Source organism: Bos indicus, chromosome X, assembly GCF_029378745.1.
Source record: "Bos indicus isolate NIAB-ARS_2022 breed Sahiwal x Tharparkar chromosome X, NIAB-ARS_B.indTharparkar_mat_pri_1.0, whole genome shotgun sequence".
Lineage (NCBI taxonomy): Eukaryota > Metazoa > Chordata > Mammalia > Artiodactyla > Bovidae > Bos > Bos indicus.
Genome location: NC_091789.1, coordinates 136,437,542 through 136,464,494, shown reverse-complemented (window position 1 = coordinate 136,464,494; position 26,953 = coordinate 136,437,542). Strand labels below are relative to the sequence as shown.

The following is a 26,953-nucleotide window of genomic DNA, read 5'->3' as shown; positions in this document are numbered from 1 at the left end:
ATGTAGTAAGAACCCTAAAGTATGAGTCCTGGAGGATACCTGTGATAAAAGATGCACTTTTTACCTTGTACTGTGCACTTGTGGGGTAGAGGAAAGAGATGGAGTACAGTGGAGACAATGACCACAATACTAATTTTGCTGTGTTACAAGGCTAGTGATGTGATAGAAAAGTAGTGAGGACAATGAGAATGCAGAAAACATGCCATGTGGAATTGAGCATGGTTCCAAAGGTAAGATTGGTCTTGAGATGATTTGAAGATAGAGTCTGGTGGGTAAAGAAGTGGGGAGGCATCCAGCTTCCAGGTGGGAGACATGGCGGGTGCCCAGAGGCCTGCCTGGCTGTCCTGTGTTGAGAGACCTGTTAGCATCTGGGGTGGCTGAAGTTTTGGATGCAGAGTGGGGAGGAGACAGACATGGGTGGGCTTGTTGGAAAGGTAGTTTGGACGAGATGGGAGGGCCTCGAAACTGTGCTCTGGGTTTTATAGGAAAGGGCATGAGGAGCCCTGGAAGCCTACTTGAGTTGGGAGTAGTCTTGTTTCAATAAGATATCATGGAGGGAATGTGGAGGATGGTGTGTGAGGTGGCAGAAGTCTGGGGACACGACTTGAAGTAATAGATGTGTGAGCAGAGACCCTGAACTTGGCCAGCTGCGGTGGAGAGAGAATAGAAAATAGGGGTCCACTAGTGTTTTTGGAACATTCTTTCAACCCCTCCCACCAGGACTTTGGATTTTTAAATCTCTCTAAGGAAGTCTTTAAAAATACTTGAAAGAGAGAAGCTTATTCAAACCTTTGAACAGTTTTGAAAACTTATTACATTTCAGCTTGGAAAGAAAGTATTATTTCAGGCAAACTGATGTGGACTGATTACTCAGCATAGCCACTTAATCTTTCAGAATTAGGTAGGAGGGAAGCTATTTTAGTGGCCTTCCATCTTCTTCCAGAACTTTGTCCAGGTTCCTCCCAAATGGTCGATGAGTTTTTCTGATGCACATCCAGCACTCCAACAGTTGAGTGTGCATATGTATGCTGTGAGGAAGTTGATTTCATCCATTTCTTTTTTTTTTCATCTCTTGCCGTCCACCTGAGAAAACAAACATGAGTCCATAGATTCTTGTTCTGCATTAGAAATGTCCACAATGTGTAACTTAAGATGGGTCCAGCTGAGAGGGTTGCAGTTTTGGAATTTAGACTAAAAAAGAGGAGTGGAATCTTTCCCTTTTTTCTTTATTTTGAGAAAATTTTGGCAACTTGGACTGTTTGAAGGAGCAGTTATATAAAATATCCCTTGTTAATTGAGTATCTGGGGTAAGGTACTGCCATTTTTTCTTTAGATTACATTAAAACATTTCTACCCACAATTTAGAGCTTTTCCATGGAGAATTTAGAATTAGAACATTTTGAACCTCAATAAAGAAAAAAAAACAGAATTAACCTACTTTTTGGAATGAGAAGTCTCAGGTTTATGAGGCTCCATATGTAAGTTCCAAAGGCCTGTAATTTATCTTCTTTGCTGCTTGAATATTTCAGAAAGTTCTTGGCATGTCTCTTAGACAAAAAGAAAGAAAGGTGACCTATGGGCTTACCTCACTTATGTGTATATCTTCTACGATGGCTACAAAGTAGTGCTTCTACTGGTATATGGCAGCTAAGGACAGATTCCAAGGTAATGAGGCAGTTTACTGATGTGAGATTTGGGTGTTAGTCTGAAAGTACCATAGTGAATGTTTCAGCAGAAATTTCAGTTACCTTTAGTTAAGAACTTTTCTAGTTCCATGTGGTAGATATTATAAAGGAGTAACTGAAGGTTACCTTGATAATAAATTAACACTGACTGAACTATGGTTGTTAAATTGTTTCTACAGCAAGGATCATAATTTATTAATATTAGGAATTATTTTACAAGACAGCTGTATTGATGATGTTGGTTTTTTCCATGTATAGGCAAGCTTGTATCTGAAGATGTGTAATTTATTTATTCACAATAAGGAATGTATTGTAAAACTCAATTACATTTTATTTGTGAGCGTTGCTTCATTCACTTGATTGAGAATTTTTGGACTGTATCCTGAGTGTCTATCATTGCACTAGGAGCTTGATAGAAGTTACCCCTTGCCCTAGGAGAGAAAAATTTTAATGGGAGGCAAAGATAAACAGATAATGATAATATATGATAAGTGTTGAAATAGACAGTAAAATGCTTGAAAATGGAGAATTTCAAATGTATAATAGTCTTCACTTACTCCTTGCCCCTCGTTTGTTTTGGAACATATCCAAGATAATAGTATATCATGTAATACACATTTATAGATATTTGAATAATCGGAGTGTACACTGGGAAAATAGACTATACCTGGGGACTTGGGAAGAAGCTATAGAGCCTGTAACATTTGAGTTTAATCTAGTAGGGAGGGAGAATGTTCCAGGTCCAGGTGAATAGGATGGAAGTCAACAATTATTGAACACTGCTAAGCATTATATCGGGCTTCCCTGGTGGCTCAGTGGTAAAGAATCCACTTGCCATGCAAGAGAAACAGGTTTGATCCTTGGTTTGGGAAGATCCCCTGGAGAAGCAAATGGCAACCCACTCCAGTATTCTTGCCTGGGAAATCCCATGGGTTGAGGAGCCTGGTGGGCTGCAGTCTATGGGGTCCCAAGAGAGCTGGATATGACCTAGTGACTAAACAACAACGAAGCATTATAGCAGGTTCATTTAGTACATTATTTATTTTTTTCCCTCATACTCTTATGGGAGTGACAATATCTATTTTATATTTGAGGAAGCTAGATTTCAGCCTGACCAGCCTTGACGTCAAGGCTACTTAGTTTCCCATCTTGTGCGCTGTGTGCACTAGGCACAGAAATGTAAATGGGCAAGATGTTTTTGGGGAAGCAAGAGAAGATGAATGCAGCTATAGAATTGTGACCGTGTGTGTGTGTCAAGAGGTGAAACTAGAGAAGCTGCTCAGGGCCAGGTTATGAAGGAACTTTAATGCTATGCTACGAAGACAGAATTTTGTCTTGAGGGTGGTGAGGATCCAGGCTGAGATGTCTTTCAGCCTGAGAACAGTATTGTCAGCTTTTAAAAGGCAGGTATGTAGGCACTATGGAGGATGAACTGGGATTGGAAAATCTGCTGAGGGGAGACTGGTTCAAGCAAACTGTTCAAACACTGTTTATTAAGCACAAAGAATGCGGTGGGCAAAGAAACTAATAAGCAAGACACATCTCCCTATTTCATAGAGCTTAGCCTAGTAGAGAGTTAGTCACATGCAGATAGATGGCTTATTGTGATGTGATTTATTTTTTACTTTTTAAAAAATTTGTGTACTTTTAAAAAAATTTAAAATTATTTATTTTAATTGGAGGCTAATTACTTTACAATATTGTATTGAAACATGTATAATATCATATAAGAAAGAATCGCCAGTCCAGGTTTGATGCAGGATATTTTTTTTACTTTTTATAAATATTTTTTGGCTGCACCACTCAGCCTGTGGGATCCTAGTGCCTGACCTTTTTGTTGAGAGAAGAACACCAACTATTGGAATAAAGTTAAAAAAGAAAAAAAAGAAACTTGTCCCTGCTTTATGCTAATTTGTGTGAATTTTACTAAAAAATAAAATCTGTCATGATGGCCAAGTGAGATATTAGGAAGGGATTAAGGTGTTGCAAATGAGAAGATAGGCTTGATTTGGTAGATGGTTCTGTGATAGAATTGACTGGATGTGATTAGCATTGAAAATAAGTTTCTGATTCAAGGTATAGTATGGTTGATGCCAACAGCTGAAGCGAGGGTTGCTGGAAGATCAGCAGGTTCAAGGATATGTGAGGAGGGGCAAATGAGTAGGGCTTATTTATATTATGTCTGAGATGGCTTAGGGTATCCGCATAGAGATGTCCAGTAGGGTTTTGGAAAACTGTATGAAGTATCCAAGTTGTTAGGTTTGGAGAGAGTGATTTGGTGATCATTAGCATTTATGTATGGTCATTGAAGCTTGGGAAAAAATAAGATTATCAAAGAGCAGTGATTCTCAGCTTTGGCTGCACTTTAGAATTACCTTGAGAGTGTTACAAAAATACCCATTCCTGGGCTGCACCACTGACTAATTAAAGCAGAATCTTTGGAAGTGGAGACTAGGTCTCTTTATATTTTCAAAATCTACTTAGGTTATTCTAATATGCAGCTAGAATGGCAACAAAATAAACAAGTGGACCAAAAAATTAGACAATCGCATGTTTATTGAATGGACGCTATTGTTGGCACTGCTACTTTAACTTACATGAGGTGAGTACCTGTTTACACTTAAGGGGAGACTGAGGCACAAAAGGTAAGTAACTTGCCTTAGGTTATACAGGCAGCCGATTGGTGCTAAGGCAGGGATTCACACCTAAGTCATTTACTCCAAGAACTGTTCTTTATACCATAACGTTCTATTGCTTCTCCACTCAAGACTCAATCTGGGAGGGTTGAGAGTTTTGGAATGGCAGTGTGAAAAACTCAGCAGATCTTCTTCCCAGTGAAATAACCTCTTAACTGTAAAAATTATAAAGGACAATCATTTAAAGTCTCTGGAAATTGGCCTGAAAACATACAGCAAATGTAGAAAGATTTATTCAAGAAAATCTACTAAATCTTAGTAAGAACAGTGAGCCAGCAGCATTTGGGCCATGACCTCATCCTCTCCCGACTCCCATCAGTTCCATGCAATGGAGGACTCTTCTTGGTAAGTATAGCTGAGAAGATAGGACTTACCCCCCTAACTGTAGCTCCTAGTCTAGGACTAGGAGCAGTAGACAGTAGACTGAAGGAGAGAGAGAGAGGAGACAGAAAGTACCAGAAGGAGAAAGAGAGAGGGACAGATAAATATTTGAAGAAATAATGGACGCAAGATAACCCAGTTTGATGACAAACAATAGCTGTCACAACCAAGAAGCCCAACTCTGTCCTTTCAGTGGCTGCCAGTCTTACTATGACTGCAGGCTGGGGATGTCTGCAATACAGTGAAAATACCCAGAGTAGGAGTGAAAGAGAATGGAAATAAGGCCAGTTAAAATGCCACAAAACTCACCATTCTTCCTGAGATGAGGCTGTTTTTCTTGAATAACACCACTGTGTGCCCCCTGCCCCCCCGCCCCCCCCCCCCCCGATTGCTGCAAACTTTTGGTCAATTTCCAGAGTTCTGTCCATTTTAGTTAGTTTCTCATTGTTCTGATGGAGGAGAGTGTTTTTGGTGACCCTTATGCTGCTATTTTTTGCTTACATCCTAGTTGAATTTTTATTGTAATTTTCTTAAGATTACTTAGTGGCTGCTTATAGTTTGCTCTGAAAGCATTTGTGATATTTTGGAAATTATTGGAATAATGATTTTTCCTATAATTATTGGAAATCTAAATCTAAAAGTAATTATTGGAAATCTAAAATTCCATCCATAAGGAACCAACTAAGAATAATAATAAAAAATGCACAGTATATCTTTATAGCAGAATATTATGCAGTTGTTAAAGCAACGTGGTAATTTTAATTGTGCTGATAGAGAAGAATAGTCAAGGGATAATGCTAAAAGAAAAACAAGTCCCAAAATAGTATGTGATAGTCTATTTGTATAAAGTTTTAATAAACAACAGGAAAAACACAGGTGTGTACTACATATATGCAGAGATCATTTCTAGAATAAATATGTAATATTTTCCTCTGGGACATAGGAAGTGAGGGTGCTTCTTAGTTCTTTACCCCCACTTAGTCTTATTTGAACTTTTGAGTATCTCTTACTTAGAAATAACTTTAGAGAAGTCATTGTATATTTAATTTGTTATTTTAAACTACCAATAGGACATATCATGTTAGTTTAAGGTCTACAAGTGATAAAGATCGCAATATTTTGATAATAATATTTGTATATGTAGTACTTCTTTTTTGTTTCCTTGAAGTGTGCACTCAAGATGTAATTTTGATGCTTAGGAAATCATTTTGCTTGAGAACTTTAAAAAAACAATGAACTCACATTTAATTTCAATCAACTGGGATAATCCACAAATAATAATGATGACTAAACTGTTCTCTTTTCACCTTCGTGACTTTCTAGACTTTGTACATTACAGTCCACCCCCTGAAAAAGTCACTCTTTTGTAAGAAGATTAACAGCCATCCTTTGTCACCTTTATTTTTATCTTTGAAAGAGGAAGAATAATCACCCAGTTCTGAAACATCATGCGTGGGTAGAATTGAATTACCCAAATTGAAAACCTCCCTGCAAACTAGAGGATAAAGAATCCCATCAGCGTGTACACATAGGCTCTCCAGGGACTTTTTGATTATTTACCCCATGAAATCCTTGAGATTTCATAATTTATCTTGTCTCATTTCCCCATTATGAAATGGAATTTTCAGCATCCCTTCTCTTGTCTGTTTTCAGATCACAGAATTGTGTGGTGCCAAGCGGGTTGGTTATTTTGGTCCGACACAGTTTTACGTTGCCCTGAAATTAATTGCTGCAGCACAGTCTGGCCTCCCTGTGCGGATAGAGAGTATTAAATGTGGTAAGTATCTCCCATTTATACATTCTGTTATCCATGACAGTTTTTTTTTTTTTTAATGAGAACCATTTTTGTCATGAAAAAGAGACCTGGGTTTAAGGCCTGTTCTGTAAGCATTTGTGGAATTTTTTGTTTCTTCTTCCATCTCTTCTATTAAATAGGACTTACCAGGTGTCTTAATTTTTTTTTTTAATGAGAAAAAATTCAGAGAGTGACCTGAGGTTAGTTTCTTTTATCTGACTTGCCATTAAAAATAGATTTTGTTCTTTAGCTGAGAAAGATTGGGACAAGGGTTCTAGAACTTGTGGCAAAATAGTAAGACTCAGTTTAATTTTCCACTTGAGGAATCTATGTTGTTTAAGGTTCTATGAGGGACAAGGAACTGAGTAACAGGGAGAATTTGAGTGGAGCTGCCCCTTCTCTCTCTCTTCTGTTCTTGCCAGGCATGTCAAGTATGATTATCTTTTAATCTCTCAATTCCCAAAGCCCTATTAAGTACTTGGGGGCTACTAAATATTTTTCGTAATGAATTTATCTTCTCAGAGTTTTTATTTATCATTTTCTTATCTTGCTATTCCTGCCCCAAACCCACCACATACTTGAGCACTTTTCATGACTTAAACCAAAAGCAAAGCCCCAAACTCTTAGCATCATTTGCCCTGCTTCAGTACTGGTTTTACTAAGCTGTTTAAAGAACGTGATTATTCAGTGGATGTGCTGAGGTCTTTTGTTAGTTCACTGTGATATGAATTACTTTCCTGTGTCTACACAGCTATGCAGGAACTTTGCCCTTTTCCTCATTTTGAGATAAAAATCACCCAACTATTCCTATCTGTTCTGTGAAGTCCCTAGTGGATCTTTCTGTGGGCTCAGGATTTATGGTTAGTCCATGGTAACCTTGTAGCTCCAAATAGCAGAGAAGATTCTGATAAATTGACTATAGAAAATGAAGCTTTTTTTTACACTAACCATTAGGAAGCTGCAATCATCCTGCTAATCTTTATTAAAGGCTTAGTGTGTGCCAGACACTATATCATTTAGTCCTCATGACATTTACCTAAACTAGATAATTGTGTCAATTTGCATTGCCTAGAATAAGCTGTGATAACAAATACCACTGAAATGTGAGTGCCTTAATGGAACAAAGGCTTGCTTACTGCTTTGCAGTGGGTCAGGGTGACCCTCCAGGGCAGCTGCCCTCCATGTGTTGGCTCTGTGATACTGGCAGCTTTATCCTGTGGCACCTCCAACACAGCACCTGTTCCCGTAATTGCCACAACAGAGAAATAGTTTCTCAGCCTAGCAGTTAAATGCTTTGGCGTGGATGTGACTCAGGTTACTGCTGCTCACAGTGCATTGGCCAGAACTTGGCACATGGATCTACTGACATGCAGAGCAGGCTTTGGGGGTTGTAGTTCCCTCGTGTGCCTGCAAGTAGAGGAGACTGGGTGTGGGTGAACTCTGAAAGTCTCTATCCTGGTGCTGTTATTATCCCCGTTTTACAGATGTGAAAATGGAAGTGTAGGGGAATTAAGCAACTTGCCTAAGGATGTTAGGTTCTAACCAGCTCCAACCAGGATCTCAGCCTCCATTTCCCAGGCTTTTTATTGTTATGCAGAGTAGCCTCTTCTGGATGATTTTTTCTGTTTAGTAAGGTCCCAATTCTAATCTGTAAATCTGGAATGTTTCCTGAACAGGAAAAAAAAAAAAAAAAAAAACCCAAAACAACCTGACCCCCAAAGCATCCCTTGGTATTATATAATTTGGTTCCTTGAAATAGGTTTCTTGATGGAGTGTAATTTCAGTGGCTGGTTTGGTGTCTGTTGGTCAGTGTTTGCTGTGATTTGTTCAGAGTTATAGCTCACTGAATTTCGGTTTGTGGTAGGCACTGAAAGTTTCCATTCCATTGTAAATGATCATTAATCTTTATTATAGTATCTCCCGACTTCATCTTCTGGAAGAGTTCAGAGCTTCTTTGTTGTATAAAAGAATAAACTTCTGACACCTTTGTTGCTTACATTTGGTTAGACTGAAATCTTTTACCTGATCTGTGCTCAGATCTATAGCTTAATTTCCTGGGGATGGGGGAGGGGGTGGAAGGGGTGGATTGTCTAAGTTATCACTTGTATAAGGGATTAACCCTTTTTCCAAATATGAGGCTTTCTCCATTTTATAAATACTGATGCTGCTTTTTACCACTGAGGGTTTAAGTATTACTCAGAGTTAATTCTTGATTTTCTTCCTTCATTTAAAGGTTTTTTGAACAAGTTACTTGCAGTCAGCATATGTTGAATAAGGATGAGTGTAAGACTGGGCCAAACTTTGAGCTGCCACTTAGCATTTTCCAATTTTTTGCTTGAAATCCATTAGCTTAATGTTTGATGACATAAACCTTGAAGGTGAAAGAGAATGCTAAGAGCCTAATCTGAAAGACCTATCACACAGGGAGTTGTGAGTCCTTTCAGTCCTTCTTCTATAAGAATCATACCCTTACTTCATGAGTGACATGTGCCTGTGTGTATGTGTGTGTTAACCTTTAACCCCTAGTCTTTCCCATTTTGCTAAATACCTCTACCATATGCAGTTGCTTAATCCAAGAACTTAGAAGACGTTCTTGATTTTCTCCTTTCCCTCCCTCCATCAGAAGTCCTGCCAATATGGGTGAATTCTATGAAAAATTTAGAGAAGAGCTAACATCTATCCTATTCAAACTCTTCCAGAAAATTGCAGAGGAAGGCAAACTCCAAAACTCATTCTATGAGGCTACCATCACCCTGATACCAAAACCAGACAAAGATGCCACAAAAGAAGAAAACTACAGGCCAATATCACTGATGAACATAGATGCAAAAATTCTCAACAAAATTCTAGCAAACAGAATCCAACAACATATTAAAAGGATCATACATCATGATGAAGTGGGCTTTATTCCAGGGATGCAAGGATTCTTTAGTATTCACAAATCAATCAGTGTGATACACCATATTAACAAATTGCAAGATTAAAAACCATATGATTCTCTCATTAGATACAGAGAAAGCCTTTGACAAAATTCAACACCCATTTATGATAAAAACTCTGTAGAAAGCAGGCATAGAAGGAACATACCTTAACATAATAAAAGCCATATCTGACAAACCCACAGCAAACATTATCCTCAATAGTGAAAAATTGAAAGTATTTCCACTAAAATCAGGAATAAGACAAGGGTGCCTACTCTCACCACTACTATTCAGCATAGTTTTGGAAGTCCTAGCCACAGCAATCAGAGAAGAAAAAGAAATAAAAGGAATCCAAATTAAAACTCTCACTGTAGATGACATGATCTTCTACATAAAGAACCCTAAAGATACCACCAGAAAATTACTAGAGCTAATCAATGAATATAGTAAAGTTGCAGGATAAAAAATTAATACACAGAAATTCCTTGTATTCCTATACACTAACAATGAAAAAACAGAGAAATTAAGGAAACAATCCCATTCACCATTGCAACAAAAAGAATAAAATACTTATAAATAAATTTACCTAAAGAAACAAAAGACCTAATATATGGAAAACTATAAAACACTAATGAAAGAAATCAAAGATGACACAAATAGATGGAAAAATATACCATGTTTGTGGATTGGAAGAATCAATACAGTGAAAATAAGTATACTACCCAAAGCAATCTATAGATTCAGTGCAATCCCTATCAAGCTACCAATGGTATTATTCACAGAACTAGAACAAATAATTTCACAATTTGTATGGAAACCCAAAAAAACCTTGAATAGCCAAAGCAATCTTGAGACAGAAGAATGGAACTGGAGGAATCAGCCTTACTGACTTCAGACTATACTACAAAGCTACAGTCATCAAGACAGTATGGTACTGGCACAAAGACAAAAATGTAGATCGATGAAAGAAAATGGAAAGCCCAGAGATAAATCCACACATCTATGGACACCTTATCTTTGACAAAGAAGGCAAAAATATACAATGGAGAAAAGACAGTCTCTTTAACAAGTGGTGCTGGGGAAAAGTGGTTAGCCACGGGGAAAAGTGAAACTAGAACACTTTCTAACACCATACACAAAAATAAAGTTAAAATCGATTAAAGATCTAAATGTAAAACCAGAAACTATAAAACTCTTAGAGGAAAACTTAGGCAAAACACTCTCCGACATAAATCACAGCAGGATCCTCTATGACCCACCTACCAGAGTAATGGAAGTAAAAACAAAAACAAATGGGACCTAATTAAGCTTAAAAGCTTTTGCACAACTAAGAAAACTATAAGCAAGGTGAAAAGGCAGCCTTCAGAATGGGAGAAAATGATAGTAAACAAAACAGCTGACAAAGAATTAATCTCCAAAATAAACAAGCAGCTCATGCAGCTCAATACCAAAAAAACCCAAACACCCCAAGCAAAAATGGGCCAAAGAACTAAACAGACATTTCTCCAAACAAGACATACAGATGACTAACAAACACATGAAAAGATGCTCAACATCACTCATTATTAGAGAAATGCAAATCAAAACCACAATGAGGTATCATCTCATGCTGGTCAGAATGGCTGTTGTCAAAAAGTCTACAGACAATAAATGCTGGAGAGGGTGTGGAGAAAAGGGAACCCTCTTACACTGTTGGTGGGAATGCAAACTGGCACAGCCACTATGGAGGACAGTGTGGAGATTCCTGAAAAACTGGAAATAGAACTGCCATACAACCCAGCAATCCCACTGCTGGGCATACACACCGAGGAAACCAGAATTGAAAGAGACACCCAAGGAAACCAGAATTGAAAGAGACACATGTACCTCAGTGTTCATTGTGGCACTGTTTACAATGGCTAGGACATGGAAGAAACCTAGATGTCCATTGGCAGACAAATGGATCAGGAAGTTGTGGTACATATACACAATGGAATGTTACTCAGCTATAAAAAGGAATGCATTTGAGTCAGTTCTAATGATGTGGATGAAACTGGAGACTATTATACAGAGTGAAATAAGTCAGAAAGAGAAATACAAATACTGTATATTAATGCATATAAATGGAATTTAGAAAGATGGTAACGACAATCTTATATGGAAGGCAGCAGAAGAGACACAGAAGTAAAGAACAGCCCTTTGGACTATGTGGGAGAAGGTGAGAGTGGGATGATTGAGAGAATAGCGTTGAAATGTGTATTACCATATGTAAAATAGATGACCAGTGCAAGTTCGATGAGTGAAGCAGGACATCCAAAGCCTGTGCTCTGGGACAACCTGGAGGGATGGAGTGGGGAGGGAGGTGGGAGGGGGGTTCAGGATGGGGGCTCACATGTGCACCTGTGGTTGTTTCATGTCAATGTATGGCAAAAACCATCACAATATGTAAAGTAATTATCCTCCAATTAAGATAATTAATTAAAAAAAGTTCTGCCAATATGGCTCTAATCTCATTGCTTGCTTCCTGCATCTTTCTACCTCTGCTAAATGAGGCCACCTACAGCCACATTCCTGATGCCACAATGATTTTGTCATTAGTTTCTTGGCCTTCTCTCTTTTCTACTCCAGTCTCTTTCCCCACATAGCACTAAGAGTAGCTTTTTCAAAATAGATTATTTTATATAGCTCCTTGAAACTCTCCCTGTGGTTGCTTGTTGTACATAGCTCAAAGTTCGAAGTCCCTACAGTTATCTGTAAGGCCTTGCATAATCTAGTCTCTGCCTACTACCCCTCCTCATCTCAAATCTCTTTTCTTTCATGTAATCTGTCCCCCAGCCTTACTGGCTGTGTATCCATTTCTGGGCCACCTCTTTCCTACTGCAGGAAAGAGCATGTTATGTCAAGATCTTGGGTTGCTAGTGGTCTGTTCTCCATCCTCTCCTTCCAGTGCTGCATCTCCTCCTCGCTCTTTAGGGTTCCAAGGCTGTACCTGACACCCTATCTAAAGTATGTCCTGTCAAATTAATTCATTAACAAAGGAACCAGCATATAGTAGAGCTGGTTCAAGAAAGTGTAGGAAAGTCAGAAGTGTTTATAGTCACGGAAAGAAAGAATGCTGGAATAAGATTGCTAAATTACGTATAAAATTGATTAATGCCCTACAGGACAATAAAACTGTAACTGGGTTATTATACTCTTTTGTAAGATAAAATTCATTTGCACTGCTATCAGAAAAGAAGTGTTTGTTATCTAACAAATTTTCCACAAGTTAATAGCTACCCTTTCAGAATTGTAAAATGCTTCATCAAGAGTAAATAGAAACTTAAAAGCATGCATCCCTAGGGAATTAGGTAATCCTTGGATGGGCCTGTTAGTGCTGGATAATGTGACAGTTTCCTTCTTAATTCTCTCACTGTCTGCTCCTTCATAGCTCTTTAGTTAGGGTTTGTAAGTACTCCTTTACAGGTTTGAGTAATTTTTTGGCTGTCTTCCTCAGCAGTCTGCACATCTAAGGGGAAGGGAGGAGCATCTGGTAACCCTGTACTGAGAGGGGCCTTGTGGATACTCAGGGCATGTTTGTTGAATGAATACATGAAGACACAAATGCATGGGCATGGGGAGTGAGTCTTAATTGTCTGTCACTCTTTTTAACGCAAACATTTGGAATTCACGTTCACCAGGAACTTCTGAGGGATGCTTACAGAAGTCGTCTCTCTAAGGCATTGGTTCCCAACCATGTATGCACTTGAGAATCATCTGGGTAACTCTAAATGCAAAATAAAAACTACAGGAACCTGGGGCTACCTGCAGACATGTGGCTTTAGCACAGGGTTTTTCAGAGCACCCCAGGTGATTCTTCTGTGGAGCCAGGGTTGAGAGTGACTTCTAAAGACAGTCAATTGGAGTATCTTCAAGAGCTTTGCTTAAGCTCTGAGTACAGATTTGGTCACATTAGGGCCCAAACTGGAGGGAGGCAAGAGGCACCCAGGGTGTATAACTGTAGGAGATGTATAACTGTAGGGGGTGCTAGCTCCCTGGACCCTGCAAGTGCTGACTCTGACTTTCTAGGGCCCTGAGAGGGAGTACCTCAAGTGCTAGCCCCAGGCTTTTCTCTAGCCTCACCCTAGTGGGAGCTGGGGTAATGCTGTTGGGAAAGCTAATTTAGGAGGGCAGAAGGTGGTGTTGGGGTGAAGTTCAAGGCTGGCAGAGAGTTCTTGTGGAGGAAACCATGTGTGAACATCTGTCCTGGGAGCAAACCTTCCTGCTTTCCAAAGACAGGCCAAGAGGAAGTGTGAGGACTGAGGGAAGGTGTAGCAGGGTCTAGAGTAGTGTTTTGAAACTTTATTGTGCCATGGCCCCTTTGACAGTGTGAAATCTGTGAACCCCTTCTTGGAGCAATTTAAAAAAATCATCAGAATATAGTTGCTTTATAATGTTGTGTTAGTTTTTGCTGTGCAGCAAGGTGAATTAGTCATATATATATGTATATCCTGGTGGCTCAGGTGGTGAAGAATCTGCCTGCAATGCGGGAGACCTGGGTTTGATCCCTGGTTTGGGAAGATCCCCTGGAGAAGGGAATGGCAACTCACTCTGGTATTTGTGCCTGGAGAATCCCCATGCACAGAGAAGCCTGGTGGACTGCAGTCCATGGGTCTCAAAGAGTTGGACACGATGAGCAACTAAGCACACATACATACATCCAGTTTTTTAGATTTCCTTCACATTTAGGTCACCACAGAGCACTGAGAGAGTTCCCTGTGCTATACAGTAGGTTCTCATTAGTTATCTATTTTAACGTAGTAAGTTCAGTTCAGTTGAGTTCAGTCGCTCAGTCGAGTCTGATACTCTGTGACCCCATGGACTGCAGAATGCCAGGCCTCCCTGTCCATCGCCAACTCCCAGAGTTTACTTAAAATCATGTCCATTGAGTTGGTGATGCCATCCAACCATCTCATCCTCTGTCGTCCCCTTCTCCTCCTGCCTTCAATCTTTCCCAGCATCAGGGTCTTTTCCAATGAGTCAGCTCTTCGCATCAGGTGGCCAAAGTATTGGAGTTTCAGCTTCAGCATCAGTCCTTCCAATGAATATTCAGGACTGATTTCCTTTAGAATTGACTGGTTGGATCTCCTTGCAGTCCAAGGGACTCTCAAGAATCTTCTCCAACACCACAGTTCAAAAGCATCAATTCTTCTGTGCTCAGCTTTCTTTATAGTCCAACTCTCACATCCATACATGACTACTGGAAAAACCATAGCTTTGACTAGATGGACCTTTGTTGGCAAAGTAATGTCTCTGCTTTCTAATATGATGTCTAGGTTGGTCATAACATTTCTTCTAAGGAGTAAGTGTCTTTTAATTTCATGGCTGCAGTCACCATCTGCAGTGATTTTGGAGCCCCCTCCAAAAAAGTCTGTCACTGTTTCCATTGTTTCCCCATCTATTTGCCATGAAGTTATGGGACCAGATGCCATGGTCTTAGTTTTCTTAATGTTGAGTTTTAAGCCAACTTTTTCACTCTCCTCTTTCACTTTCATCAAAAGGTTCTTTAGTTCTTCTTATATGGTGTCATCTGCATCTCAGAGGTTATTGATATTTCTCCCGGCAATCTTGATTCCAGCTTGTGCTTCTTCCAGCCCAGTGTTTCTCATGATGTACTCTGCATATAAGTTAAATAACCAGGGTGACAATATACAGCCTTGATGTACTCCTTTCCCTATTTGGAACCAGTCTGTTGTTCCATGTCCAGTTCTAACTGTTGCTTTCTGACCTGTGTACAGGTTTCTCAAGAGGCAGGTCAGGTGGTCCGGTATTCCCATCTCTTTCAGAATTTTCCACAGTTTATTGTGATCCACACAGTCAAAGGCTTTGGCATAGTCAACAAAGCAGAAATAGATGTTTTTCTGTAACTCTCTTGCTTTTTAGATGATCCAGCAAATGTTGGCAATTTGATCTCTGGTTCCTCTGCCTTTTCCAAATCCAGCTTGAACCTCTGGAAGTTCATGGTTCACGTACTGTTGAAGCCTGGCTTGGAGAATTTTGAGCATTACTTTACTAGTGTGTGAGATGAGTGCAATTAATGTGGTAGTTTGAGCATTTTTTGGCATTGCCTTTCCTTGGGATTGGAATGAAAACGGACCTTTTCCAGTCCTGTGGCCACTGCTGAGTTTTCCAAATTTGCTGGCATATTGAGTGCAGCACTTTCACAGCATCATCTTCCAGGATTTGAAATAGCTCAACTGGAATTCCATCACCTTCTTGTTTGTAGTGATGCTTCCTAAGGCCCACTTGACTTCGCATTCCAGGATGTCTGGCTCTAGGTTGGTGATTACACTATCATGATTATCTGGGTCATGAAGATCTTCTTTGTATAGTTCTTCTGTATATTCTTGCCACATCTTCTTAATGTCTTCTGCTTCTGTTAGGTCCATACCATTGCTGTTCTTTATTGTGCCCATCTTTGCATGAAATGTTCCGTTGGTATCTCTAATTTTCTTGAAGAGATCTCTAGATTTTCCCATTCTATTGTTTTTCTCTATTTGTTTGCGTTGATCGCTGACAAAGTCTTTCTTACCTCTCCTTGCTATTCTTTGGAACTCTGCATTCAAATGGGTATATCTTTCCTTTTCTCCTTTGCCTTTGGCTTCTCTCTTTGTAAGGCCTCCTCAGACAACCATTTTGCCTTTTTACTTTTCTTTTCCTTGGGGATGATCTTGGTCCCTGCCTCCTGTACAGTGTCACAAATCTCCATCCTTAGTTCTTCAGGCACTCTGTCTATTAGATCTAATCCCTTGAATCTATATGTCAACTTCCAGTATATAATCGTAAAAGATTTGATTTAGGTCATACCTGAATGTTCTAGTGGTTTTCCCTACTTTCTTCAATTCAAGTCTGAATTTGGCAATAAGTTCATGGTCTGTGCCATAGTCAGCTCCTGGTCTTATTTTTGCTGACTGTATAGAACTTCTCCATCTTTGGCTGCAAAGAATACAATCAGTCTGATTTCGGTATTGACCATCTGGTGATGTCCATGTGTGGAGTCTTCTCTTGTGTCATTGGAAGAGGGTGTTTGCTATGAGCAGTCTGTTCTCTTGGCAAAACTCTGTTAGCCTTTGCCCTGCTTCATTCTGTACTCCAAAGTCAAATTTGCCTGTTATTCCAGGTATTTCTTGACTTCCTACTCTTGCATTCCAGTCCCCTATAATGAAAAGGACATCTTTTTTGGGTGTTAGTTCTAGAAGGTCTTGTAGGTCTTCATAGAACCGTTCAACTTAGCTTCTTCAGCATTACTGGTTGGGGCATAGACATTATACATAGTAGGATATGTATGTCAAGACCAATCTTGCATTTCATCCCATCCCCATTTCCCCCCTTGGTATGCATATGTTTGGATAACAATTACAACTGACCCTTGAACTACTCGAGAGTTTGTTCAGTCACTAGAGCACGGCAGGCTCCCCTGTCCTTCATTATCTCCTGTAGTTTGCTGAAATTCATGTCCATTGAGTCAGTGATGCTATATAACCATCTCATCCTCTGCTGCCTAGTTGTCCTCCTGCCCTCAGTCTTTCCCAGCATCAAAGTCTTTTTCCAGTGAGTTGGCTCTTTGCGTCAGGTGACCAAAGTATTGGAGCTTCAGCTTTAGCCTCAGTCCTTCCAGTGAATATTCAGGGTTGATTTCCTTTAGGACAGACTAGTTTGATCTCCTTGCAGTCCAAGGTACTCTCGAGAATCTTCTCTAACACCACAAATCAAAAGTATCAGTTCTTTGATGCTCAGCCTTCTTTATGGTCCAATTCTCATATCCATACATGGCTATTGGAAAAACCATACCTTTGACTATACGAACCTTTGTCAGCAAAGTTATGTCTCTGCTTTTTAATACACTGTCTATGTTTTTCATACTGGAGCAGGTGTCCAATAGTAGCTGGTTTGTAGTGTTTTTGTGAGCATAAAATTGGGTAATCCTTTGGCCAAGCATCTAAACTGTGCTATCTCATATGGTAGTCACTAGTCCTGTGAAACTGGCTATAGAGCATTTAAAATGTGTCTAGTGCCCGTGAGAAATTGAATTTTAATTAAATCAACAATTTAAATTACTTAAAATTTAAAGCTCAAGTAACATAAAGTATTTTTCCATTAAATGAAACTTTTTTGTTTTAGTGAGACTATGTTTTACTTTAAGCACTGTATTGTATAAGACAGGTGTCAGCAAACTTTTCCTGTAAAGGGCTAGGTAGTGGATATTTTAGGCTTTGTGAGCTATATGGCTTTTGTTGCAAATATCCAACTCTGCTCTTGAACTGGGAAAGCAAAATGTGTAAACAAAAGAGCATGGCTGTGTTCCAGTAAAACTTTATTTATGGATATTGAAATTTATATTTCATAATTTTCACATCATGAATTATTTTTCTTTTGATGTTTTCCAAGCATTCAAAATATAAAACCTAATGTTTTTTGATGAAAATACTATTTTTTAAAACTGAAGTATACTTTGATGTATAGTATTATGTAAGTTACAGGTGTATGATATAGTTATTCACACACAGGTTTTAAAGGTTATACTCCATTTATACTTATAAAATATTGGCTATGTTCCCTGTGTTGTATAATACATGCTTGTAGCTTATTTTGTACATAGTTTATACTTATACTACTACTATATAGTACTCAAGCTATATGGAAATAGACAGCAGGTTGAATGTGGCTCATAGATATATCCCAAGATGGATGAATTCATGTCTCTCAAAAGTAATTTATAAGACTGTTCACAGCAGCTATATTCATAATGACTCCAAACTGAAAACAACTCAAATGTTCATCACAGAGACTGGGTTTAAAAAATTTTAGTATATTCGTAAAAGTGGATTACTCCATAGCAGTGAAAAAGAATGAACTATGTCTTTAGATGATTATGTTGTACGTTGGATGATTATCACAAAGTGTTATCAGAAAAGCTAGTCACAAAGATTAATATTGTATGATTCCATTATGTGAAGTTCTATAGTGGCAAAGGTTATCTGTGGATTTAGAAATTAGAATACATTGCTCAGTGGGACAAGGGGAGGTGATTAACTAGAAAGCAATTTGGGTATTTGTTATGAGGTTGTATATACATTTGTTAGAAGTCTTCAAATGAGGCTTCCTGGTAGCTCAGTGGTAAAGAATCTGCCTGCCAATGCAGGAGACACAGAATTGATCCCTGATCTGGGAAGATTCCACATGCTGTCGAGCAACTAAGCCTGTGCACCACAACTATTGAGCCTGTGCTCTAGTCTGGGAGCCACAACTGCTGAAGCGTGTGCTCCCTAGAATCTGTGCTCTGCAACGAGAGAATCCACTGCAATGAGAAACCCTTGCCGCAACTAGAGAAAAGCCTGCAGCAATGAAGACCCAGCATGGCCAAAAATAAATAAAATTTTAAAAGTCTTCAAATACTTAAGCTCTGTGTACATCATCATCATCCCTCCATACAAAATACTCCTTACATAATTTAAGAAGAAATCAATTATTTGTTGATTTTTAACATTATAGTATTTCTTAGTAAAATCTAGATCTCTGGCCATAGTGGTCCATATTGCTTCATAGCAACCATCAGCCAAACTGTGCTTTTACAGTAGGGCAGCCAGTAGCCATACTACTGCAGCTCCTGAGTGCCTGAAATGTGGTGTATCTGAATTGAGGTCTATGGTATAGGTAAGTACACATGGGGTTTAAAGCATTAGCCTGAAAAGAGAATGTAAACTGTTATATTAATTTTTTATCTTGTTTACATGCTGTCATTGATAACATTGGGTTAAAATATACCAAATTAATTTTGCCTCTGTTTTTTTGCTTTTTTTAAGTTGAAAAATTTTAGTTGTGACAGAACATACATAATATAAAATCATCTTAACCATTTTTAAGTATACAGTTCATTAGTGTTAAGTATATACACATTGTTGTGCAACCAGTCTGCCTACATTGCAAGGTGGAAACGCCACCCCCATTAAACAACTCCCCAGTCCCCTTCCCTCCAGCCTCTGGCATCCACTGTTCTACCTTCTGTTCCCGTGAGTTTGACGATTGATCCGTCATGTAAGTGAAACCACGCAGTATTTGTATTTTTTCACTGGTTTCTTCACTTAACATTTTGTTGTTGTTGTTAATGTAGCTACTATACAATTTACAATGATACATGTGGCTGAGATTATATTTCTCAGTTCAGTTCAGTTGCTCAGTCATATCCAACTCTGTGACCCCATGGACTGCAGCATGCCAGGCCTCCTTCTCCATCACCAACTCCCGGAGTTTACTCAGACTCATGTCCTTTGAGTCGGTGATGCTATCCAACCATCTCATCCTCTGTTGTCCCCTTCTCCCACCTTCAATCTTTCCCAGTATCAGGGTCTTTTGAGGACAGTGCACAGCAGCTGCCTCTTTGTAATTAATCTTTTATTACTGTATTTATGCTGCTTATGTTTTTTCTAATGAATTGAGGAGATTGATGTATTTCTAATATTCATGACTCCATCAAACATGGGAAAACAAAGGATTTTTCCCTTAGAGGATCACATGTTTAAAAAAGCAGAGACATAATTTTCTTTGTGGAAGGGGAAAATAGTCATTTCTATTTAATATACAAAGCATTTCTGTGTTCAAAGAATACAGCCTAAGATAGCATTATGAGACAAATGATCGCTGTGCTCATTGTGTCCTTGGCCCCATCAGTATTTTATTTGAACTCTTAATTTGTTTCCTGTGTGCTAATTTAATTCAGTTTGGGAGAAAAGATTCTAACCAATTACTGCAGATAGATCTTCTCCTGTGATTACTTGACATATATCACTGGATAGTAGGTACTTTAGTAATTTTTTAATAAAGTTTTGCTATTAAATTTGCTGTACGTATGACTATGAAATAACATTTAGACTGAACGTTGACAAACTATAGTTTTGCTTTTCACTTTTAAAAAGCTTGTAGCATAAAAAAAAGCTTGCACCACCTTAAGAAAAATAGCATTTCATTAGTTTTCAATAATAGGAATATCATTATATATGGTTACAATTCTGTTAAGTAAAAGTTGTTTAAAGCCTTGTAAACAAAGAACGTATGAGAGAAATTCAGCTGTATTTTGTCTTTTGCTGTCTGAGGGAGGGAGATTCTTTCCCAGGTGAACAATTCTGGAGAAATGCCATAGCCAGGGAAGGAGAATTTGTGATATGACAGTGTCCTAAAGGACAGCTGGGGGCCCTATTGTAATAGTTGATATTCACCAACCAGGTTTGTGTTCCATTGTTCCTGGAGTTATCTATTAAATACCAGTGAAACACTGGTCAGGGAGCTTACAAATGCGGAACATTTCCTTTTTTTTTCTTCTTTTTTCAGATAGGGCTTGTAAGTAGCGTCATCCTTTTGTGGGCAGATTAGAGTACAAGTTATTTTATGTGATCTTGTTCAATTTTTTAAGATCCTTTTTGCAGACTGAGCTGCAATAAATACCTTTCTGAGAAGAGAACCATAGGATTAGCTCATATTTGATTTACTGAGAATCTAGACTTTCTTTTCTCTTTCCTTCTTTCTTTTGAAGTCCAGTCCTGCCTTGAGTGCTGAAGAGCTGCCAGGGTTAGGAAATAATAAAATATTAAAAATGGTGGCCATTGTCTCTTTAGGGGAAAGTCTTGGTTTAATTTTCCAGATTGGTTATTCTCTTCATGTCTCTTGGGCTCTTGGCTGATTGATCACGCAGGGATTTGTCATATTGCCTACTTCTTTGAATTGAATGTGGACATAGCAACTAAAAATAAACATGATGTGGATATTAGAGAACCAGGGGCCTTCTTTGCCTGGGGAGCTAAGATACTGCTTGCCGTTGCTAAGATGTTTTCTGGCTGTAACACAGCAGCAATCATTGGAAGTGCAGCTGTGTTTTTGGAAGAGCAAGCTAAGGGAAGGCAAAGGCACACTGATGAATATTATCCTAAACAATGAATCCAGATGCAAATCATTATGCCTAATCCAGAATATTATACCCATTTTTGGTGTTCTTTGTGCTGTGTTATTGTGTGTGATTTGCTGTGCTGAGAACTTGAAGTGTGCCAAAGTATCATTTCTGTTTTCAGAATAGTTTTGTCAGAAATTTGAAAGGTAAGTAAATACACCAGACTGTTGCATTTCAGCTCTTTGTGGTATTGAGTGTGGCTAATGGTTTTGAGAGTAGAATTTGACTGAATGTTGGATTGATTGCTCTAACTTGATGCCATTTTCCTTATTCCATTACAAAAAGACAACTAGAGATTGTGTGTGAAAATTCCTTGAGCAATAACATAGGATGAGAACGTGTTGTATCCAGTAAGTTTGCCCTGAGAATGAGGGGCCTTTCTATAGGGCAGCAGCACTGACTTGTGAAGAGCCAGCTCTGCCACAGATACGATGTGTCATCTTAGCTCCTTCCGGTCTGAGTCCACATCTGTAAAAGAAGGGTAATGATCATCTTACTGTAGCGAGTTGTGAGGATTAAATGAGTTACTATTTACAGATCTTAATATAATCTCTGGCATATAATAAACACTATATAAGTTTTGCCTGCTACTGTTGTCACTTGATACTGATTTCTACAATGTCACGTCCCTTTTCTTGGTGCCAAACTAAAGGCCGACATGGGAGATCTGTCCAAAACCTGAATTTGTTCTAGAATGATTGGACAGCATTTAAAAATGTTGAGCCAAGATACCTTGCTAAACCGTAGCATTTTTCTATCATGACATTATTATAGGAGTCTTTATTGTGTTGAAATCAGATTTAATCTATATTTAGTGCTCTGGAATTTTTCCTCAAAAGTGACTCATCTTTTGGCCATTGAGTTCCCCTTTTTGCAGTTTTCAAATAAAATCTCACTTGAGCTTCTTTGATTCTGCTCCTAAAGAACTGCCGCTGCCTCGCTTTATGATGTCAAAGACTGATGCTGAAATCCGGTTTGGGAACACAGCTGAGCTGCATGGAACTAAAGTTCAGATTCCATATTTAATCACAGAAAAAAATACCTTCAAAAGAATCGACGATGAGGATAAACAGGTAAATAGTCTGATCAGGCAAGTCTGTTTGCTTCTGACCATGAACCCTCACAGAGCAGTGCCTCATAGCTGCTGTCAGACTTCCAGTTCCTTGAATTGCACCATCTGGGATACAATTATAGGCTTGGAGTGTGCCTATAAAGTTTCCTTTTAGCAAGAAGAAGAGGCTGATGCATAGCAATTACCATGAGCCATCTATGGGCCATTTAGAGCCTACTTTAATGTAGAATTGTGTCTCAAGTAAGGCTACTGCTTTAACACACTTATTTGATTTATCTAACCACCATTTCCAAATGCATTCTTTGAAATGTAACTTCTAGGAGTTTTTAATAAGTGCTTTCTTCCAAAAAATCTGGTTTCTCTGGTTAAATGTGGTTGGATAATGCTGTTTCATGCCTTATTCTTGGGGGAAAGGCTAAATTCTCTGTCTTAGACATTCACGGTGCACATTAGCACAGTAAAGGCCCTGACAAGTCCTGCAATAAAGAGACCTGGAGATTGGCATGTACTAAACTTCTTTCACCAGGGAAATCCCTTCTTGGGGAGCGTGTTTGGAGGGCCATCTTGGGAAATGTTGCCTTTACATGTACAGGTCAGGAACAAGAATAGGGTGGACAGGCTTTTAAAATTAGACCACTAATTGCAATAGTCAGATAGTGATGAGTAGAGAGAACAGTGTAAAATTCCAGATGAGTGAGTCTGTCAATAAGAGGTAAAATAGACTTACACATTAGTGAGCACTCAGGGCATCGAGGTGCTTACAATGAAGATACTAAATTATGCAGAAAAGTCAAATCATATTCAATGTAGTACCTTCTGTATGGAAAAGAAATTTGTCATGTTTTAGAAAGACCAAAAAAAAAAATGCTTTTCAAATGCAATGACTATTAAAGGATTAAGTTGGAAAACTGATGTATATGGTTGATGCTAATAATGCTGGATATTTGAAGTATTGTTGCAGAAATTTCATATTTAAGTGACATATAGCATGTTCTGTTGGATAATGTCCTAATTCTCATACATTTTAAACTAGTTCTTCAGGGACTTAAATAAAAAGGAGAACAGGCATACCTTGGCCACAGTGCAGGTTCAGTTTCAGACCACTGCAGTAGTCACACGAGTTTTTGGTTTCCTGGTGCTTACAAAAGTTAGATTTACACTATACTGTAGTCTACTAAGGACTTCCTGGTGGCTCAGATGGTAAAGCGTCTTGCTCACAATGTGGGAAACCTGGGTTCGATCCCTGGATCGGGAAGATCTTCTGGAGAAGGAAATGGCAACCCACTCCAGTACTCTTGCCTGGAAAATCCCATGGACAGAGGAGTGTGGTCTACTAAGTGTGCAATAGCATTGTGGCTAAAAAACTGTAATGTATATATCTTATTTAAAAAAGTGCTTTATTGCTAAAAACTGCTAACTTACCATCTTAGCAAGTAATAGTAACATCAAACCTCACTGATTACACATTGCCATAAAATATGATAATAATGAAAATGTTTGAAATATTGTTAAGAATTGTCAAAATGTGACACAGAGACATGAAGTGAGCAAATGCTATTGAAAAAGTGGTGCTGGTAGACTTGCTTGATGCAGGGTTGCCATAAACTTTGTTCTTTGTTTTTCGTTTTTTTAAAGTAATAGCTGTGAAATGAGGTATGCCTGTATCAGAATCTTCAGCCAGTACTCTTTGGCATGTTTTCCCACCAGCGTTTGGAGAGGAATGAGGGCCCACTATCCCAGGATGATTGATGCTCTGGGAACTTTTCAGGCCCATCCCCTGGCTGTGTCACTGAGGACACATCCTTTCGCTTCAGTCTGGATTTATGCTAGGCCCACCCAGTCTGTGGTTGTGAATTTATAATTCAAAGCAAATATTCTTTTCTTTTACTTGAAAAAGAGTACTTGATTGGTATCTCAGATTGAATTACTATTATTATTATTATTATTTTTGAGTAAGAACACATATATAGTCTCTATGCTGATAAAAAGTATGGTTTCCTTGTTACCAGTCTATTAGTAGCATTAAAAAAGAAAAGAGAGGAAACCCAGTAGTCGAGTAATAGTAAAAAGCCAAGTAATAATAGCTTGTCTCGCCTGTGGTCCTACATAAAGTTCACGTTCGAATTGAGATTTGTACTTTATTAAGGTGCCATCCTAGTGTTTAGGAGTAGGCTAGTTGGAGTTTACCCATAATGAATTGTTTTGGAATTTCTCAGTATAAAAAAAGTTGACATTTTACTTTGGCTAGTCAGCTCCAAGAATATTTAGCATTACCATTTAAAATATTTTAAAAATATCCACATTTTTGGAAGACTTGATAAGTGTAGATCCAGGAAATAAGAGCCTTTATTAATGAATGAAAATTGAATCTATTCACAAAGAGATCAAAATTGTAGAGTATGAATGTTATTTCATGTGATCAGTTGTCTTCTGTTTTCCCAAGGAAAGTATTATTGGAGTAACTGGAAGTGTGTCAGGCTTGTTTTAGTAATTTAGGTAACTGAGTTCTGGCGAGACTGTTCTCTGGGAGACTTTTGAATCCTCAGACAGTGCTTTTTAACCAAGCCGCATTTTTGAGAAAATATCTTCATTTGTTAAAGCAGTCGGCTTACTGGCAATAGAGTTGCATTATACTTCATAACTGCAGCTCAGAGCACCAGGCTCCTTGAGTGATTCCCTCTGAATTCTGCTCTGGTTCTTTGAAGCAGGAAACGCAGTCTCCCTCGATGTCACCTCTTGCCTCCCCTCCTTCTTCCCCGCCTCATTACCAGAGGGTGCCCTTGAGCCATGGCTACAGCAAACTGCGGAGCAGCACGGAGCAGATGCATTCAGGTAAGAGGCCAGCTGTCCCAGGCAGTATCTTAGAGACACTTTCCTCTATCAGTCAGCAATGCGACCAGTTTCTGAGTCTCCTGACTTATCTTTGGCTCTGTAAACCAGACTCAATTTAATTTCATACTCTCAAGCAAGGTTTAAAAAAAACATAAAATGAAATCTATATTAGTAATGCCTTGTTTTCTGTCCTACAAACTAGTTCATCTTTAGACTTGTAGATAATGATTTAGATGATTTAATCCTTCATTTACAAATTTCATTACACAGGAACATTGCACATGAAGAATTTGTATTGTTTTGGAATTCTTATTCCTTTCTGCAAACATACCAAACATATTTATATGATACCTGCTCTCATGAAACTACTTAAAAAATAGAATTCTGCAGAAGAATTGATTCAACCTTTAAATACTGAGCACATGAGTGAAAATATTTAGCTCTTGTGCTTGAGAATAAAAATAATAAGAGAAATGCCAGGGGAAGCATTGTGTTGAGGTGTGTGAAGTACCCAATTGTGGCCTTGCTTGCTTGCTCACATTTGTGTTACGTTGGCTATGTTAGTGGTAAAATACGTTAGTTGGTTCTGAGAATGACTTGTACAGTTGGCTGCCTAGGCTGCAGTGCTTAAAGCTCCACAAATTCACTGCAGCATCTTGTCCTTGTGGAGTTCAGGCTCCTAGCTGAAGATATGACCTTTATAGGTATTCTAGAATTGGATATCTGTAACCCCCCACCCTTTTTATTCTGTGAGCTGTAACTGAAAATGACCCAGTTTCTGCAGGTTTTTGCTGCATTGAAAATAGTGATGACTTCTAGAGGGACACAGATAAAAGTGTGCTAGACCGAACTAAAGAGAGGCTATGATCTTGCTGAAAGAAGCAGGTATGGCATAATGAGAAAATCTTTTTTTCTTTAGTTTTTCTTTCTTTCTTTTTGGCTGCTCTGGGTCTTTGTTGCTTTGCACAGACTCTCTAGCTGCAGCAAGCGGGGACTACTCTTTGTTGTGGTACTCGGGCTTCGCACTGTGGTGGCTTCTCTTGTTGTGGAGTACAGGGTCTAGGCACATGAGCTTCAGTAGTTGCAGCTCTCAGGCTCAGCAGTTGTGGCTCATGGGCTTAGTTGCCCTGTGGTATGTGGAATCTTCCTGGACCAGGGATCAAACACATATCTCCTGCATTAGCAGGCAGATTCCTATCTACTGTGTCACCAGGGAAGTCCTGGGAAAATCTTTTGATTGGAATCAGAAGATGAGGGTTTATGTGACTAGCCATGTGACTTTGGGCAAGCTACTTACTACTCTGAACCATGATTTTCTTCTTTTCTTTTGAAACAGAGTAATAGTATCCTATAGGGCTGTTGTGAGGATAAGCAAGAACATGAGTGTAAGGGAATAGGAATGAAAAATCACTCCCCTGGAACTTGAGTGTGCCATTGGTGTCTGAAAATGAAATGGGATTGAGAATTCTTCATATTTCTCTTGTAGTCTCTCCTGCCACATTTCCCTGTTTTTAGAAGTGGATTTTTTTTTCTTAATTTCATCTAGTTTTGGAAGTTGGAGTCCAGTGCCTAGCATGGTGCCTAGTTTTTGGTTTTTAATTCAAAGGTGCGTCAT

General features: G+C 38.8%; 1 protein-coding gene across 3 annotated transcripts in view; it reads left to right on the top strand.

The window, feature by feature from the left end:
* REPS2 (RALBP1 associated Eps domain containing 2) overlaps positions 1-26,953 on the top strand; it is a 245,457-nt gene that overhangs the window by 52,586 nt on the left and 165,918 nt on the right. The window contains exons 2-4 of one of the 3 annotated variants that reach the window (XM_070784250.1): positions 6,416-6,539; positions 22,359-22,507; positions 25,215-25,338. In XM_070784250.1, coding sequence (XP_070640351.1) covers positions 6,416-6,539; positions 22,359-22,507; positions 25,215-25,338 — 397 coding nt within the window. Of the gene's footprint in view, positions 1-6,415; positions 6,540-20,953; positions 21,581-22,358; positions 22,508-25,211; positions 25,339-26,953 lie in introns of those variants that run through there. The other 2 variants (XM_070784249.1, XM_070784251.1) reach the window with 2 other exon arrangements.